General features: G+C 37.7%; 1 protein-coding gene across 9 annotated transcripts in view; it reads left to right on the top strand.

Moving 5' to 3' along the window:
• Positions 1-18,889, top strand: part of MLLT10 (MLLT10 histone lysine methyltransferase DOT1L cofactor) — a 119,763-nt gene that overhangs the window by 86,323 nt on the left and 14,551 nt on the right. For all 9 annotated transcript variants that reach the window (XM_077303167.1, XM_077303169.1, XM_077303164.1 and 6 more), the window contains 3 exons: positions 3,481-3,650; positions 17,380-17,497; positions 18,809-18,881. In XM_077303167.1, coding sequence (XP_077159282.1) covers positions 3,481-3,650; positions 17,380-17,497; positions 18,809-18,881 — 361 coding nt within the window. The remainder of the gene's footprint in view (positions 1-3,480; positions 3,651-17,379; positions 17,498-18,808; positions 18,882-18,889) is intronic.

Here is an 18,889-nt window from a genome sequence, read left to right as displayed (position 1 = left end):
TGTTGCAGACATCGCTGCAAAGCTGTATTCATCCACCTTGCTGCATATAGAGGGAAAGCTGCTGCTGGGAGCAGGATCTGCTGCCTCTTCACTGCTACCACTGCTCTCTGAAGATGAAATGTCGATTGCCACTTTGGGTCAGGAGGCAAATTTCCTCCAGGCCAGACTGGCTATGTATTGGGGGGGGCATCATCTGGGCATGGAATATGAGTCACCGTGGGTGGGCAGCTAATTGTGAATTTCCTGCATTCTGCAGGGGGTTGATGACCCTGGAGGTTCTTTCCAGCTCTATGGTTCTAAGATCAGTGGGCCAGAGGACACATAGGCGGCTAAAAGAGCTGAGAGGAGAGGGTAAGAAGGCAAAGCAGTGAGGATCGAGCAGAAAGAAGAGGGGTGGGCGGATAGAACACAGATGATGGAACTGGGTGGGTAGGCAAAGCAAGGAGGACGCGGGTTGGTGACTAGGCAAAATGGTGAGGGATGTAGGTGGGTGGGTGGGTGAAGTTCAGACACTAGGGGAGACTGAGCAGGCAAAACAGCAATGATGGAGGTGGGTGAACAGAGCTCTGAGGATGAAGGTCGGTGAGTAGACAACGCGAGGAGAGCTGGGGGGTAGGTGAGCAGAGACCAGACTGAAGAAAGAGGGTCCAGCAGGAGGCAAGAAGGAGGTGGGGACCAGAGTTGGGGTAAGGAGTGAGAATGAGTATGTTGTGGATAAAAAAGATGGTGGAGGAAGTGTCAGTGAGAGCAAACCGTAGCAGGGACCAGTGAGGGAATTTTCCTTTGAGTTTCTCATGGTTCCCTGCTTGTTTCATCTAATTCTGGGGAGGTGGTAAAAGTACTTAAACAGTACTGTAAAGGGATGGAAGTGGGTGAGCAAGCAGAAACTTATCTAGGCAAGACAGAAGTATTGTTCATGAAGAGTAAAACTGATACATTTCCATTTTTCTGGGTTGGGTTGTGCTCTGCTCCTGTATTGCTCTTTTGACAAAGAGGCACAGTGGTTAAGACTGTTTCTCATTGCTTAGGGTAGTTCACCAGCTTCAACCTTTCCTCTCTAGACCATCATCTCTAGATCAGACCATTGCAACTTACTGTATGCAGGGTTGCCTTTGAAAATTGCCTGGAAAACTGAAGCTGATATACCACTTGGTAATTGTTGTGCAGACGAGTGCTGTATGAACTGTACTGCCTGCCTGCTAGATTTTCTAAGCCCCATTCAATTTGTTGTTGTTGTTGTTGTTGTTGTGAGCTGTTCTGGGTATTCATTGATTAGAATGCTTTTTACAATGAATAAAAATGCTGGATTTAAGCATAAATCAGAGGGAATCTAGCTTGGTACTGAATTTAAGCATGAATTAGAGGGACGTTGGAGGTTGACTTATGCCGTATTGGCATATTGGTAACAGCAGGATGGTCAGTATAACAAGCTGCGCTGTCACTGTGTAGTCCATGTATGTGACTGTCATTAAAATGTCTCCATTGGTGGTCTTTGCAGTCTAATTGAATTGCTTTTCATATTTCATAATCCACCTTGAGTCTCAGTGAGAGAGACAGGTTATAAATGCAGTTGATAATATATGTGGGAAGGATGTGATAGAAGTAAGGCAGAATTGGTTGACAATCATCAGTCTTGAAGAGGAAAATGGCTGCTCAGGGAAGACAGCTCAGCAGAAAATTGGGATGAGAAGGTCAATTAAGTTCAGAGAGAGAGGTACAGAAAAATGTCATGTGTTTGTTTTCTTGTTACTCAGAGTCATTAATATGATACTTGAGATGTCACAGTTTGTTTATTTAGTTTTTGCACACCTTTATTATATTACTTGGTGTAAGATTTTTTTGAAGGTAGATCTAAAATAAAATGTTAATCTTTACTTGTAGTCCCATAGTTAGAGGTACCGAAAACTTAAAGTAGTGCACATGATTGTTGTATTTACTTGTAACTTCCATCACTACAAATTATAGTTACAACAATTCAGATTCTGAGGAGTAGTCGCTGTGTAGTACAATTTGATGTGCTTTGCAAGTAATATCTGTTATTGGTGGTAACATTGATTAATTTATATGACATTGCAAAAATACATTAAACATAAAATACTGGAAGCCAAAATTCAAAGATCCCAGTAATCACTCTTACATTTAAAGATTCAGAGATTTAATAAAAACGTAAGTAGTAGGAGTTGGCATGTGTTTATTCTTTGCTTGGGTCTGGAAGAGCCTCATACCAAACTCAGGTTTAGCCCTCAGGCGTATTGTACAACGTATTGTGCCTCTTTTTCTTATTGCATTATTTTTGAGTCTGCTGATGACTAGACTTTCATGGTCTTCCATTATGACTTGCATTTTTGTTATTATCTCTGTTGCAAGTCACTGCTCCACTAAAGCTCAAGATCTGTTTAATCCTCCTCTGGTTTCTCTACTGCTTTTCTGCTTGTCGCGTAGTCCCCATTCAGTTCAGATTATTTCAAGGCAGATAGGGTACTTGTAGTCTGCTCAAGTAACTATTGTTCTTTTTGTAAACCTGTAATCAGCAGCATTTTTACTGATTATGCATTGACATCTCCCCTAGCCATTCAGGATGCAGTGCTAGAAGCCCTTACTTCAGGACTGAGGCAGCACAGGATTATTTTCTGTAATTTCACATCCTATCCACACAAAATGAGGACACCCCAGTGGTCTTTCCAATGGCCCATTTCTTCAATTGGGGTGTCTGCCTGGCAAATGAAGTGGGAGTCTGCATGCTCTTTTTATATGTTTATGATTGCTACCCAAGCAAGATGCTGCCAAGTCAATATTAGAAGAGTTACTTCTGGCTTGGCTTTCTCAGAGGAAAAGGTAGCAGTTGACTATCATTTAGCACTCAGAAAAGTTCTGCCCAAGGAAAATGCTGGTCAGCAACATACTTATCCTGTAGGCAGTCCTCCTAGGGTAAAATGAGAATACGCCCTGAAGACATGTGCAGAGCTAGATAGTTTAGTTGGGTGGTGGTGGTGGATACTCCTTGAGTGAACTGAACAAAGGCAGCAGTGAGGGACATGGGCTTCAAGATGTGCCCTTTATTAAACTTTATGTTCAATACTTATGAATGGGCCACCTTTGGCCACCTTTCAGAATGGTCACCATTTTTGTATTTTGCAAATGGCTGTCTAACTTTTAAAAACTCTTATTTTTGCTTTATACAAGGACGCTTTTTACTTAACAGACTTTGGCTGTATGGAGTGAATATTCTCTAATTTTAAAATATTTCTCATTATACTTGTAACCCTAGGAAAAACAAAAAAACACTCTCAAGCACCCCCGATGCATTCTAAAATTGAACCTTTTTTAACAGTGGCATTATGCCTGTTATTTAATTTGCCTTTAATGTGTTGATTAAAATAATTATATGAAAGTGCAATTTAGGAGCTTTAAGATTTACCTTCTATAATTATTAATGAATCCCAAAAAGACTTTTGTGTGTATGTGTGTGTTTTTTTCCAGGCATTTATAGCAGTAATGATGTAGCAGTGTCATTTCCAAACGTAGTATCTGGCTCAGGATCTAGCACTCCTGTTTCCAGTTCACATTTACCTCAGCAGACTTCTGGTCATGTGCAGCAAATGTCTCCATCATCTACACCTTCTGTAACTGCAGCTGTTGCTACAACTCAGGTAGGTGGCTGTAAATGCTGATAAAGTAGGCTGTGACTCATAAATGTTATGCCATTTTAAATACAAAAAAATATATATCCAAGGTTCTTAAGGGCTTGTCTAAGTATTTCTTATATTTGAAACTTAAAAAAAACTATTTTCATTTCGCTAGCTGCGCTGTGAGCTTCATCATTAGATAAAGAAACATGTATATAGTAGTCAAAGTGTGTTCTATTCATATACATAATACTTTAACTTTGTTAATACAATATTAATTTTTTTCTTGTTGCTTAATCTTGCTATTTTGGATTATGTTTTTGAAGTACAGTTGCAATTCTTAGTGTATTCTAATTCAGTCATTTAGTTTGTGATATGCTTTTAGGCAGTAATTCCAACAATATATGAACCATTAGCCATGGCAGTATAAAAGCAAGCTAGCTGTAAAGTGAGTAGATGACTGGATTCAGGATGCTTATAAATATTTAGACAAATACAGTAGCTACCTCAAAAATAAAATTTGTTTATAATCAAGAAGCTTCAGAAATGTTTCTTGTATCATTAAAGTAGTAACAGTGTACAACATTCACCTTTTGAAGAGACATACCTTGACTACAAACTGTTCCTCTTGAATGCACATCCAATCAATGGACTAAAGTGTTTCATCAGAAATTATTAAAACACTAAATGCTGTTCCCTGTATCAATTTGATGAAGCTAATGGATAGGTCTGTTGTCCAAAATTCAAACATTTGTATACCTTATTATCTCTGTATTCAATATGTCTTCGTTGCTTTTGACTATTTTGGAGGGGTTTTAAAAGCTTTCCCTTAAAATCTTCTGGGGGGAGGTCCCAAATAACCTTATGTAAGTTACTAGTAGGGGGTAGATGGTTGAAGACCGCAATGGTTTTAGGAATCCGATTTTATTGTATGTTGTCCAAATTGTTTTATTGGGTTTTAATGGGGTCTATTGGGTTTTTATATGGACAAGTTGTAACCTGCCACGAGCCAGTCTGGGAGTGGCGGGTAATAAGCGTAATTAATTAATTTACTACTACTACTACTACTACTACTACTACTACTACTACTACTACTACTACTACTACTACTACTACTACTACTACTACTACTACTACTACTACTAGTGTACCTGTTCACAGATGATTTGTTTAGGGCACATAGGTGGCTTGAAAATAAAAGAACTGAGTCTCTCCAGATTTGAGAAAGCTTTCATATTTGTTTGTCTGTAATGAACTTGTAGTATCTAGATGTGCTTATCCAATTTACAAACTTGATTCATAGAATCATAGAATAATAGAATTGAAAGGGATCCCCTGGGTTATCTAGTCCAACCCCCTGCACTATGCAGGACACTCACAACCCTATCGCTCACTGCCACCCCCTTGAACCTTCACAGAATCAGCCTCTTTGTCAGATGCCTACCCAGCCTCTGTTTAAAAATTTCCAAAGATGGAGAGCCCACCATCTCCCGAGGAAGCCTGTTCCGCTGAGAAACCGCTCTGTCAGGAACTTCTTCTGGATGTTTAGACGGAATTTCTTTTGAATTAATTTCATCCCATTGGTCCTGGTCCGTCCCTCCGGGGCAAGAGAGAACAACTTTGCTCCATCCTCTACATGGCAGCCTTTTAAATACTTGAAGATGGTTATCAGATCCCCTCTCCCCTCAGTCTAAATATTTAGAAGCAGAAAACAAAAATAGGAGAAAGGAACTGCCCAGTACTACTTACCTGAAACATTAACTTAATTTCCATTTGTTACATGAACTTGTGAAAAAGGATGCAAGTTTGCTTTTGTAGAGAAAATGCAGACAAGTGAATGATCTGTTCAGAGTTTGTGTGTGCATGCACACTTAAAAAACCCAAAAGCTTTAGCATTGCTTGAAGGGATTCCTTCTTCAACCTTTTCCGTATGCCAATCAGTTTGTGATTAACCAGAAGTTCTTTGAATGGATTATTTGACCCAATTACTATGTGGGAGGGTGTCTTTATTCTGTTTTCCTAATTTTTTTATCTACATATGTATGTTTGGATGCTCACAGTGTGTTACAGTGAATGACAGAATACAATTGAAGATATTTTCCCTTGATTTTTAAGCCCCAGTAGGAGAAAAAAACAACAACACCTGTATTCCCACCTCCCCTTCCCAACTAGGGCCTAAAGCAGCCCAGGAGCTGCATCTTGTGAATGGTGAACCTGGAGAAGAAGAGCTGAACCTTCCCTTTCCTCAGTCATCATCCATATCTGTATTATCTGTGATTGCTTCTTGGGACCATCTGGCATTCTAGTCTTTGAGCTCCAAGATTTTGTGTAACTTGGCCATAACTTTGAGAGAGAAAGTGATCCTTTTTTCATTTTACTTCCATGACAGTCTCTACCAAGGACTGGAAGGAGGTAAACATGAACTTTCCCATCATCATTTGTTTTACATGCTAATCTGTCAACTTCATAGAGGATGGAACTGATGGCAAAGTTGGTTTCTTTTCTTCCTCCCCATCAAAAGAGCACTTTCTGTGGTGTATGGGATTTAACTTGGGTCTTACAGGTTTGTTTCTTTTAAGTTTGTGGGAACCTACCCTACTCTAATTGAAAGCTTTGCATGGGTGTGGGTGACTTCTCAAGGGACCCTTCACACAGACACATATTTATCCAAAGCTCTTAATAAGTGCTGAGTAGACTTAAAATACTTTAACAGGGATATTCAGGGTATTGTTTGCATTGGCTGCCAAGAATATTTGTACAAAACTTTAATCTTGATGAGTAACGTGCTACAATCCATGCTATTTCTTGGCTTCTGCAATTGTAACTGTTTTTAATATTGTTGTTTTTATTGCTATATTCATTATTGCTTGGACAGTTGTTTTTGTTATATAGTTATGACCCTTGGTTACACAGAATAAAATTTTACCTACCTACCTACCTATATGACTGCTCTATCTGTTTTCTACCAGTTTCAGAAATAGAATCTTGAGTATAAAGCCTGTATTTTCCCTGTTAGTTTACATTGGCAGTCTTCCAATTAGGTGGTATGAAAGTTGATTTTGAAAAAGTTAAGTATTTTTGTTAATAGTTGAGTGCTTTCTCGTTTCCTTAAGAACACTGTAGAGAATGTCACTGAGCCCTGGTGACTTCAACTACTCTACAATTCTTAACAGAAAATTATTTTGTTTCAAATATCTCTAGATCTTCTATGGGGTTAAGAAGATGCAGTGAGTTCATTTACTTTTTCCTGCAGTTTCTCCCTTTATATCTTTGTCACCCAGCAATTGTCTATACCCAATTGTCAAACTCCAGTAAAATGGAATGCATAGCTAAAATAGGCTTATTGGGACTCAGTTCAAATATTTTAGATATTTACAATACTTCTATCCATTATGTTCTTTATTTATTTACATCATTTATAAGTTTGCTTTTCTCAATGAGACTTCAAGGAGAATTACATAGTGTAAGTCAAAAAGAATGGCATTAGCCATCCAATAAAACAGTGCAGTAGAGTCTGGATTGCAGAAATCTGAAACACAGCTGAAACAACCTGAAACAAAACGTAAGCATTTAAACATGACACATTAAATGTTGCTGAAATTACTTACAACAACAGACAGTATATTCTTCTGACATTAACTTTAAATGGCTTTAACTGGTAACATAGACGGCAATTAAACATGCCTGTAATACTTTTCCCGAAAAACTGATAGATAGCATCAATTTTTACCGTAATATAGGATTAGTGAAGATTCCAATGGAAAACTAACAGCTTTAGCTGCCTGCAACCGCTTCACACAAGCATATGGGAGAATCTTTTGTCAGACCCTGAACTTTGTCCTGTGTTTCTCAGTGCTTCTGGGAAATGATCATTCTATACCATTCTATAGTGACCTCCTCTGGCTGGCAGGAATAAAAGCAGTCCTGTTGACTATTTTTTTTTTCTCCCCCATCCCTCAATGTAAGAATCCTGAAAATAACATGTAATACTGCCCGACCTTTGAGCTGTCAGAAATACTTTACTTATTCAGTTGTGCTTATACTTCAATAAATGGCATTAAGAAAATAACATTTCCATTATTATGTAGATGAGCAGTTGATGTTTTAAAAGCTGGTTTGCATAATTATTGCTAAATAGTAGGCAAAACCCTCTTTCTTTAATTTCAACTAGCACTTTGGGGATAGGGGAGAGGAATTTATAGCCAGAGGGAAAATTCCACATAACATGTGACTCTGCTAGCAGAACAAAGGAATCATAGTTGCTCATAGTGTAGAATCTGATCCAATTAAAATCTCTACTTTTTAATGTGCTGATTTGAGTAATGCAGGCCTCTTGCGTCAATATAACAGTGCTAGACCGAAAGACAGTTGCATGATTTTGCGCACAGTGCTGCATGCTGAGACGACGACATCACCGTTTCACAGTCTAGCAGTAAATGCTTTCTGCCTTCAAGCTGAAGCTTATTTAGTTGGGCTTATCTGGTGCTGCTGTAGCAACCATCAGTCTCCAGGCAACTGAGGCACATTGACCTCTTCGATGAACTGAGTGTAGCACTACTTCAGTTTAGCTGCCTGAGACAATAGTAATGGTGGTGAATGTGAAAAATGGGATTTAAAACAAAACAAAACAGTATGCCGTGAAAAGATGTCAAAATACTTCAGTGAATTTAGGCACAACTTCAAGAGGCTTCAGTGCAGTTCCCCCCTGGAGTGGCAAAAGTTGGTTGATCATACAAAGCCCATATAGGTCAGATGTAAAATTTAATGTGATTTAAAGCATTTTGTGGAGAAGTTTTTTACTTTGACTGGAATGCATGTTTGGATAACAAATGTGTGATTTAGACCTTTCCTCAGTTATATGTCAGTAATATGATAATATGATAACCTCGCCGCTTCATTTCCTTCTTTCTTACTTAGCTGTAATTGGGAAGGAGGGTTGGGACAAGCATAGGCTTTTGTTAAGTTGAAAACCTGGAATTCGGATTGCTGTCCAAGTTTCACATTGATATGTCAATATTGGATATATATTAAGAAATCAGTTCAATAATTTTTGAACATTTGAATTAGAGAATAATATTACCAGATATTCGTGTTGATTACATCAATACAACTCTATACCCGCTTTCAAGTTGAGGTCACAGCTGTGTGGTATATTTCTATCATTGCAGTTTGTAATGATTAGTTGTGTCATTGTTATACTGTGGCAGAGATATGAGTTTCTGGAGGTGTTCTGTATCTTAATTTTGCCTTTTAAATTCCATGGTTTCTTGGTTGTATTTTGCCTTGGTAACTTTCTAGTGTGAATATGAAAGTTTATTTAATCCACATCATAATTTTGTTTAGTAACATGCATTGTTCATCCACCCCGTACTCTACTTTTATCCGTTAATACTTTAAGGAGCAGATATAATTTTCTGCAGATGTAATCACTTTTGTATATATGCAGTCAGATAGTGTTCTTATCAGAAATGTTTTATTTTGATTTAGTTATCTTGAAATGATCAGAATTAAGAAACTACATCTACATAATTAATATTGTTCCAATAGTTATTTTTCTGTTGGAGGAAAAATGGCTGGTGTTTTATATCTCAATTGGTAGAAAACATTTTCATTCAGGATATTTTCTGTCATCTTTCAAATAGTCCCCAGCTAGTTCAAGTGTTTAGTATAGTTTGCTTGGAAAAAAGGATGAAATGATTGAAGATAATGTGGAATTTACTGGGTGAAATGCAATACTACGTTCCATGTCCTGACAATCTTTTTTCCTAAAGAGCACAGCTCAGGGAATAAAATTCTAAAATATCTTAAGTAGTAGTAATAAAATTCAAAGAATAATTCTTCTTGTCCTTCTGATTCTGTTGGAAATAGATTTTCAGAAATCAAGTTGGTCTGGAATCTCTGGGAATCAATAGTCATCCTGGCTAAATATTGACTCTGTTGTGCCAAGTAAAAATTCTTAAGCATTCATTTAGGTTGTGCGTCTTTATTACTTTTTTAAAAACCCAGTTTGCATTTTTATTTTTTTTACATAAGAACAAAAGATCGATCATGCATCTTTAAAGCGTGATCCTTACTCATAAGCAGAGTGAATCCAGAAAAGTGTTGTAGTTGAGGCACGAGAAGGTCATTATCTCACTCAGCCAAAGTTCCTTCCGGAGTTGGAGAGTGAACAGTACTACAGGGGCAACACCTTCACAATGGATGTTTGTGGCTGAAGCTGTGAAATGTGTGCATAAAGTTGTATTTCCACTTGATTCCCATATGGCCCAGCTTGTATCCCACAAATATTATTCTGTTATCAAAGGGAACAGTACTGTGTCTTTTCCTCTCTCTGTTAACAGTTAGGATTTCAGGCATGTCCTCGCTGAAATAATTATGTGAATAAGAAAACAAGGTAGTTGCTAGCTATCTAATTTACTGATAATGGCATTTAGATTGCATATCTAGTCATTTATATATGAGAAATAGTTACTTAACTACAGTGGCTATTCCTTTTCTGGATAAATGAGTGTTTTTAGATGATATGTTTTCTTTTTTAATTCTCTGTATTTTATTTGAAATTAGAAATTATTTCACAAATAACTTTTGGTCTGATTACTTGTAATTACCATACTGACTTCATATAGAGTTGCAGTAACTCCTGTGTGTCCATTGTTGAAATTGCTGCCATTATGCAAAAACATAAATACCACCAGGGCATTAAATTCTTTGAGCATTTTCTGTTAACCCCAATTACACTAGAAGTGAGCAGAATTTGCATCTAAATACCTGTGTTTCCTGAGCACATTTGTTTACCTTTAAATGGAAAATTTTCTGTGTTGAAGCAAGCAACATAATCATACTTGGATTAATTTTAAAGTCTAGAAATAATTGTGGCCCATAACTATTATCAACAACAACCAAAATTATTCCCAACAGGGGTATTGATTAAATATAAACTGATTAAGAAGCTGCTCTGGAATTGGTGGTTCAGCCCTTTCTTGTTGTCCTATCATGAATGAAGCAGAGTTCAGTAATGGTTTAAGTACGATTAAATCCCTCCCCCTTCTTTATGGAAACTCAGCTGTGGGCATTTCAGCATTAGCCTAAACAATGGTTTTGAATATGTTAAGCCCCTAACAATTAGAGAGAAGTTTGGGGCATTGAATAATGTCGAATGATGCAATTGAACCTGACAGCTTCAACAGTCAGCCTACTCATGGGACCTGAAAGTTGTTCACACTTGGTTTCATCTCTCATCACACGCTGAGTATTAAAACCTTACTGGTAGGGAGCTTAGGCAAAAATGGGGCCTCTTATCAGGAAAAATCATATCTTAAACTTGAGGTGAACAGGAGCTTATACTTGATACCTAAGATTTTAAGGTCCTCCTTATAAAGCATAATGGAACCTCTTTTATTTCAGTCAGTTTTAAATAAATTATACAGTGGTTTTTCTTGAAACATCACCAAAGTTATGTGTTAGTTTTAGACAAACATGGTCACAATTCAGTAGTCACAATCTAGACCACTGTGGCCACAAACACACGTGATGCAGATTCTTGTCGCCTCGAAGTCCTTGGCTTCTTTCCCCCATCTGCCTGTTCACTGTTAGGAAGCATGACTTGTAACTGGAATATGAGTAACCTGCCCTGACTGAAATGCCAGGGTTACAAGGGAAGCATGCACATTGCACTGCCCACGTTCCCTGTTCTTCCAAACCTATGGTTGAGGCCAGGAAATTAACATCAGCAATATGCTGACCTCCATATCTAAGAACTCTTATCTGAAAAGATCAATCTAAGAAACATCAGCCTAAACACTGACCAAGCTCCCCTCCCCCGTAAAATTCTGATTACAGTGAGACAGCTTTTAACTTAAATCAACTAAATTTTAAACCCTAATCTTAATATTTTATTGTATATTGTATTTAAATTGTATATTTTAAATTTTGATGCTACCCACCCTGGGCTGATGAGGGAAGGGTAGGGTTAATAATAATAACAACAACAACAATAATAATAATAGCACCTAAAGGTGGTGGAGAGGAATAACTGAGTCTCCATGGGAAATCCCTGGTATTTATTGCGTTTGTCCCGTGTGTTAAACTAATAATTCTGTACCTTGTAAACAAGAGTGAACGTGTGTTTATTTTGTTTGCATTGTTTTATTGAATACAGAGATAAGGTATATATAGATGTAGTCAATTTGATGTGGATATTAAAAGCTGATAAGTCTTTATGATCTATGATCTGCTTCTATTACTGGTGTATTGAATTTATCATAAATAAAAGCCATTTTATTGTGTGTATGAGCATCCTGAATATGTATGTAAGACACTAGTGGTTTTTTTTTAATGAATACTTCAAAAAATAATCTGTAATTCAATCTTACACATGGCTAAAAATATACAAGTTGAGTTTTAATGTTTCTGGTTTACCTTACTCAGCTGAAACAAGGTTCATTTTTAGAACTGCTGTATTTTAGTGTTTGCTTAAATCCATGAACTTGATGTATATTGGCAGGATGACTGTGCATTTTTAATAAATGCTTTCTTCAGCATGTTTTGGCTTGGATTGAAACATGATACCTCTGTTTCACCTTTAAGTAATGCAGTAATCTAATACTTTGCTTACTTTTCCTGCCTAAATGAAGCTGTCACATACAATAGTGCTACCACTAATCCTCCTTTTTGCTGCTACTTTACCTATTGCCATCATCAAAAGCCAATTCCTTTATTTAGGCTGTAGTTCCATTTTTCTGGGCAATTTTCTGAACAAACAACTTGGATATTTTAATTAATTTATTTATAATTAGATTTTTATCCCTCCACTCCCAGCACAGCTGGCTTGCGGTGGTTTACTATAAACATAGAATAAAACACCCCTTAAAACATCCCAATATAACAACAATACTCCCTAAAATTATTAGAATCAAAATGGCAGTAAAAATACAAACTCCACCCCCAACATCTGAAGCAGTTGAACCAGCATGGCAAATTAATCATTTTTGTTGTTTTGTGTCGCTGCTCTGTAGATCCTTAGAAACTGTAAAAATAAAGTTAAAATATTAGTGAACAACTAGTTGTGAAAAGTCTCAACATTTTAAGTGTGGTGTTAAATCATGCCAAGTCTACAGAACAGACCACGGTCATTCATTCATTCATTCATTCATTCATTCATTCATTCATTCATTCATTCATTCATTCATTCATTCATTCATTCATTCATTCATATACCGCCCTCCCTGGAAGCTAAGGGTGGTTTACATAAAAACGTATAAACAATACATGAAACAGTCCATATTGGGTTCTGCCTCAGAAGGTTTTCAATAGGAACGTGTTACTTTGTGCAGGAGAATTCAATCATTTCAAACAGGTATAACTAGATCTGTACAAATTCAAATGGGTGTTGGTCTGAAGTAGCACAATAAAATCCGAGTCCAGTAGCACCTTTAAGACCAACAGAGATTTATTCAAGGCGTGAGCTTTCGAGTGCAAGCACTCTTCCTCAGACTATGAGACTAGTCTGAGGAAGAGTGCTTGCACTCAAAAGCTCAAGCCTTGAATAAATCTTTGTTGGTCTTAAAGGTGCTACTGGACTCGGATTTTAGATCCGTACAAGACATCTTCCTCTTTTAGTCAACAAAATGCATGACCTTCCATTGTTAAGGCTTAAACCAATACACTGTACTTTAGCTGCAGCCCTATTTATGCCCGTATCCTGGTAATTTTAATGAAACCTAACTCTGTAGGATAGGATTCACCAAGGCGAAATAGGACTAGATTGTTATGTTGTTAGTTGCAAAGTCATGTCCGACCCATCGCGACCCCATGGACAATGATCCTCCAGGCCTTCCTGTTCTCTACCATTCCGCGAAGTCCATTTAAGTTTGCACCGACTGCTTCAGTGACTACATCCAGCCACCAGGACTAGATTAGATATTTTTAAAAGGTCCATTTTAGAGACTTTAATGTTTTTTAAAATCCTGATTCCCCTCCCCCAAAAAAACCCACAGAATGTTGTTGTAGACATTAAGACTTTTTAAATTGTTATGAAGAGTACATTATTAAAAATTTCAGCTATATAATTTAGGGCTCAGTTAATATACGTAAATCTGAGGAAAGTGTGTTTTGTTTGTTATTGTACAGACTACTGCCTTTTGCTCATTAGATGTATGTGGGTTAGGTAATAATTTATTAGATGTCATCATTTATTTTGTGGCCTGGGTTTTTTTTTCCCAAGCCATCATATGGCCTGATATAATCAAACACAACACTACAATAAAATCAGAGTCCAGTAGCACCTTTAAGACCAACAAAGATTTATTCAAGGCGTGAGCTTTCGAATGCAAGCACTCTTCATCAGAGTGCTTGCACTCGAAAGCTCATGCCTTGAATAAATCTTTGTTGGTCTTAAAGGTGCTACTGGACTCTGATTTTATTGTGCTACTTCAGACCAACACGGCTACTCATTTGAAGCAACGCTACAAGTAAGTTTCAATTGCATCAGTGACTATGATTCCAAAACAACGTGTGAATCCAGTGGCAGCTTTAAGCCCCACGAAGTTTAATTGCTTTTGTGTGTGTGTATCTAATGAAGTTTATATCCAGAATTAAATTGTTGGTCTTAAAGCTGCCACTGGACTAAAACTTTGTTCTGTTGTTTCAGACCAACGTGGCTACCCATCTAAATCTTAGATTCCAAAAGTAGTGTAGCTAAGTCAGTGTACCCGCGGGGGCTTTAGACTTGTGTTTCCTGAACAGCTATACATGGCAGATCACTTTTTATTATTATTTGTTTTATTTCCCGCCACTCCCTGGGTAGGCTCGTGGCGGATTACAGTTGTCTTAAAACCCCCAATTAAAACCCCATTAAAAGACATTACAAATCACAACATGACGGCAGCCAACCACAATCTACTCCCACCTACCAAAGTGATAGAGAATGGGTGAGGTGATTTATACTTCAGACCCCCGGGGGGGGGGCAATGCTCTACCTCGCAGACCCCAGCCTTAACCATAAAGCTGGCGGAAGGGATGAACCTTGATGAAAGGGATAGTGTTCCAAAACTAGTTAGTGGGGAATCCCACTTGGTGAGTGCAATTCCTTGAACTTGCCATGATTAGCTCTTTGGAGGCTGGTCAGTGGGCCTGTCTTGTTAAGTGGTATGTTTAGAATCTGTTTTTTAAAAAGATAATTGCAAAAATAATAGTTGTGTAGAGCACTGAGTCCATCAGTATTATTAGCTGCTGTAACATGCTTGAAGCTTGAACTAGATCCAGAGACCTGTCCTTTTTTTCTAGATTGTGATACATTTTAATAATATTCAAAGTTTCTTAAGTTGTATCTGCCTTTTATTCCGTTGTATCCCTCATGACCTTTGGGGGAGATTATTGAAGAAGATCGGTTTCCCCCCACACTTATTTAATACATTTTTATCCCTCTCTTTTTCCAGGGAGCTTAAAGAGGCATACATTGTTCTCCTGCATTTTATTCTCATAATAACAACCCTGTGAGGTTGAGATAGAGCAACTGGTCTAAGAGCACCCAACTTGCTTCATGGCAGAGTAGAAACCAGAGACTCTGTTTCTCTGATCCTAAGCTAAAACAGTAACCACTAAACCACACTTGCTCTTACTAATAATTAAAATATTTAACCATTACTAAAGCCTGTAGTTCATTTTCTTCCACGTAACTGATTCTCCCCCATGTATTTTATGTATATCAACATGCACATTAAACTAAAAATTTATCTTGTAATCCATGGCTCAGTTACCTAATTTATGCATATCCATGCTCATTGCTTGATGACTAGAGCACCAGGAGGCAACTTGTTTGTGCAAATGAGCCATTGTATATCGCAGAAAGAACTTATCTCAAGTCACCTTAATGTTTTTCAGTAGATGCGCTTTGCACATTCAGCTGCAGATAATCAGTGCTACGATCCTAAACATGCTTGCCAGGATGCAAATACCACTGAATACAATATGTCTTGTTTTTGTATGTGTGTATATATATATATATATACATACATACATATATATGTACATACATACATATATATGTATATATACACATACATACATACACACATACACACGCACACACACACTATGATTGAGCAGTATTAGTTTAAGTTACATACATGCATATATGAATTGGTCCTAAGTAATGCACAATCAAATATCAGTTTGGGTTTATCTAATATGCTAAGTGTTCCACGGATTCAGCAGTTGTGATTATTTTTAATGAATGATCGGCAGTTGGCATGTCACAGATCGCTGATAGAAACATTCATATTTCTGTCTGTTGCACACAATTTACACTTTGCTAGTGGAACATTTTCCATTATCATTTAGCATAGCTGATGAATATATACATTTGTAGAAGCTTACTGTGTTGGTTGAGGACCGATTTAACGATAAGGCATGGATTTCTAGAGATACAGGTTAATATGTAATATTTGATTTCTATTTCTTGTCCTTTTCATGCAGTTGTACATCTTTTCAATTAAATAATGTGGGCACTACAGGTTAAACTCTAGAAATCCAGTTGGTTTCAGAAGGGGAAATCAGTGGGTCTTAGCTGTTACATTTTGGCTGGATCACACTTTAGGAATTTAATATCTTCCAGAAAGCACGTTTGCATGTATTTCACTTTAAGGCTAAAACTATGTAATTTCAGGCACATATCTAATTTTAAGCCTCTGGGGCTTAAATTTTTAATTTATTATTCTTAAAATCAATTGTCTGTAAAATGTAATAGCAGTGCTTCTGCCAGTCTGCAGCAAGTATACAAATTAAGCATTTAAAGGAGATATATCTATCAAAAGTAACATAGTCAAAGGATGAAGGTATTTTTATTACAAAGGATTATGCAAGAGTTTTGCCAGCCTCCTTAGTTTTATCTCTTCAAGGGTTCATTTTCACTTGTTTGGCACAAGTCCCAGCAGAGATCTTCAGAATTGTGGTTAGCAACATGAATGAATGAATACAAACTTTGGACGAGCTCTTCAGTAAGTGGAGCTGGCCAATTGCCAAAAATGCATTTCCTTATAAGTGGGCCAGGGCAGATCTGTGATTTGCTGAGCCCTACATTGTATAGAAAACATACTTGTAATGGCTGTTTTCTCTCTTTAATAAAATAAAAACAAAACCCTGTTTCCCTGTGCATCAAAATAGGAAGTAGCCAAATGGCGTTCAGATTTTACTAATGACAGAGTACAGCAAAGTAAATATGGCTCTGTATAGTCAAACTATAAAGCTGTAAGTTGGACCTTTTGACCTATACAGCTGCCTTGTGATGTAAAGAACTCAAGCATCTGTTGTCTACCTGCCCTTTATTTTGTAAATGGTTTAATGAGATTAAATAATTAGGATAGCCACATGGTCATCAAGCAGCTCATTCTGGTGTCGCTACATTGCTTTGGAAATGGGAGCAACTCTGCATACTTGTGTGAAGTATTGTGTGAAAATGGTTTAAAATCACAATTCATGACATTTCAGGCACCACGGGGGTTAACGTTTCAATGTTTTATGAATGGTTTTTCCTAAATTAGCTCTGTATGTTGGGTATCAAACCTGAAATTCATGCATGTGTGTTCAGAAAGTTTCATAGGTCAGTTCCCCCCCCTCCCCCAAAGCATAGTTGAGAAATGTCCTTAAATCAACATTTTTGAATATGATGTAACAATATTTTAATCCTTTAGGGCAATCCCCACCCTACCCCACAAACGTTTTAAAAGAATGTAATTCTGAGTTGGTTTGTTTGCAGGCAAATGCCCTACCTGGATCTTGTCTCAGCTTCCCTCCATCCCATGTGTACGGCAGTAGGCTGAATCCCAGCACTGCAATGGCAGCACTTATAGCGCAGTCTGAGAACAGCCAGACAGGCAAGTTAGTTTTTTCCACAAATTTCTCTTTTAATGAAACAGTTGAAGATTTCTAACTTCCGTACGCTTGCCTTTTCATTAGTTGTATGCGCAATAGCTTGCGTGGTAAATTCCGTGGTAAATCCAGTCTTCCTGCAGAAACCACTGTGGTGTGTCTTTACTGTCTGAAATGTAAATGTTTAAGCAGAGCCATGAGCAGGCAGGAATGCAACAATGTCTCCTGTGACGTTTGTGATTGATGCATTCAGTTCCTTTCTTTCTCTGCAGAGGGTATAGCGCAGCACTGGGGCTTGTTGTGAATAGTTTAAGCCTTTATTTGCATAATTCATAGAACTGCATGATATACAAGTTTGTATGACTGAGATCCTGTTATACAATTTCTGCAGGATTTAATAATTCTGCGTATATTAGCCAATCTTTTTTTCAGCATTGGTCTCTTCCCCTCCCCCCTTTCCTCCTCCTCCTCCTTTTTTTGTACAATTTTTAATGAGCTCCCAGATTTGCTTTGTTTCTTTCCATCCATAAGGATTTGTTGACATGTCGTAATAGTCATGCCTGTTTGGGGGAAGGGAATGAGTTTAGCAGTTTACCAAGAATGGATCAGTCATGTCTTGCCCTCAAAGAGGCCAGAGGTCACTTGCTGCAGAATAGAGGGAGGGCAACCTTGAAGGGGGCAGATAGGGTTATTTTATTGAGAGGCCATAGGGAAAAATAACCCTTTTGAGTCCTACCAAGCAAAGCGCTTGTGTATTTAATGAGGAGGTTTTTTAAAATACCATTCAGTGTTTTAAGTTTTTCTTTCTGACTTAAAAAAAAAAGACCATTTAACAAACAATTCGTGTTAACATTTCTTACTAAAACTCCTGGCAAAAAATGTAGGTGGTAGAGAAGCCAAACACACAGTACCTTTTATGAGTCGTCCTGGGATGTAAAGTGTTAAAAAAAAATACAAAGCCTGGGGATTTGCTGTGATAAGCATACAGATTAGCTGTCCACAGCTGTGATTCATTACTTTCGCTGCAGAAATTAAAAGTGGCTAAGGGGAGGGTACTGAAAATGCAAACCATGCTTCTGTGCTGCAAAACTGAAAGCAATGAAAGGACTCCGCCTAATCCATGGCCTGCTACTCTCACAGAAATGTGTGCGGACAACGCCTTAGCCATTGCAGTTAGCCGTTTTGAAACTCGTAGCCGCTTTTAGCGTGGATAGTAAATTCCCGGGTACTGGATCACCCGTTTTTGAAATTATCTTCGTACCAAATCTTATCTCAGGAAAAGTCATTTTATCGGCTGTGAAATATTTACTCTGCAGATCAAGATCTTGGAGACAATAGCCGCAGCCTTGTTGGCAGGGGAGGTTCACCCCGAGGAAGTCTTTCACCACGGTAAGCAA

The sequence above is a fragment of the Paroedura picta genome, chromosome 11 (genome assembly GCF_049243985.1).
Source record: "Paroedura picta isolate Pp20150507F chromosome 11, Ppicta_v3.0, whole genome shotgun sequence".
Lineage (NCBI taxonomy): Eukaryota > Metazoa > Chordata > Lepidosauria > Squamata > Gekkonidae > Paroedura > Paroedura picta.
The sequence above is the reverse complement of the archived record's forward strand: the minus strand, read 5'-3'. Positions and strand labels throughout refer to the sequence as shown.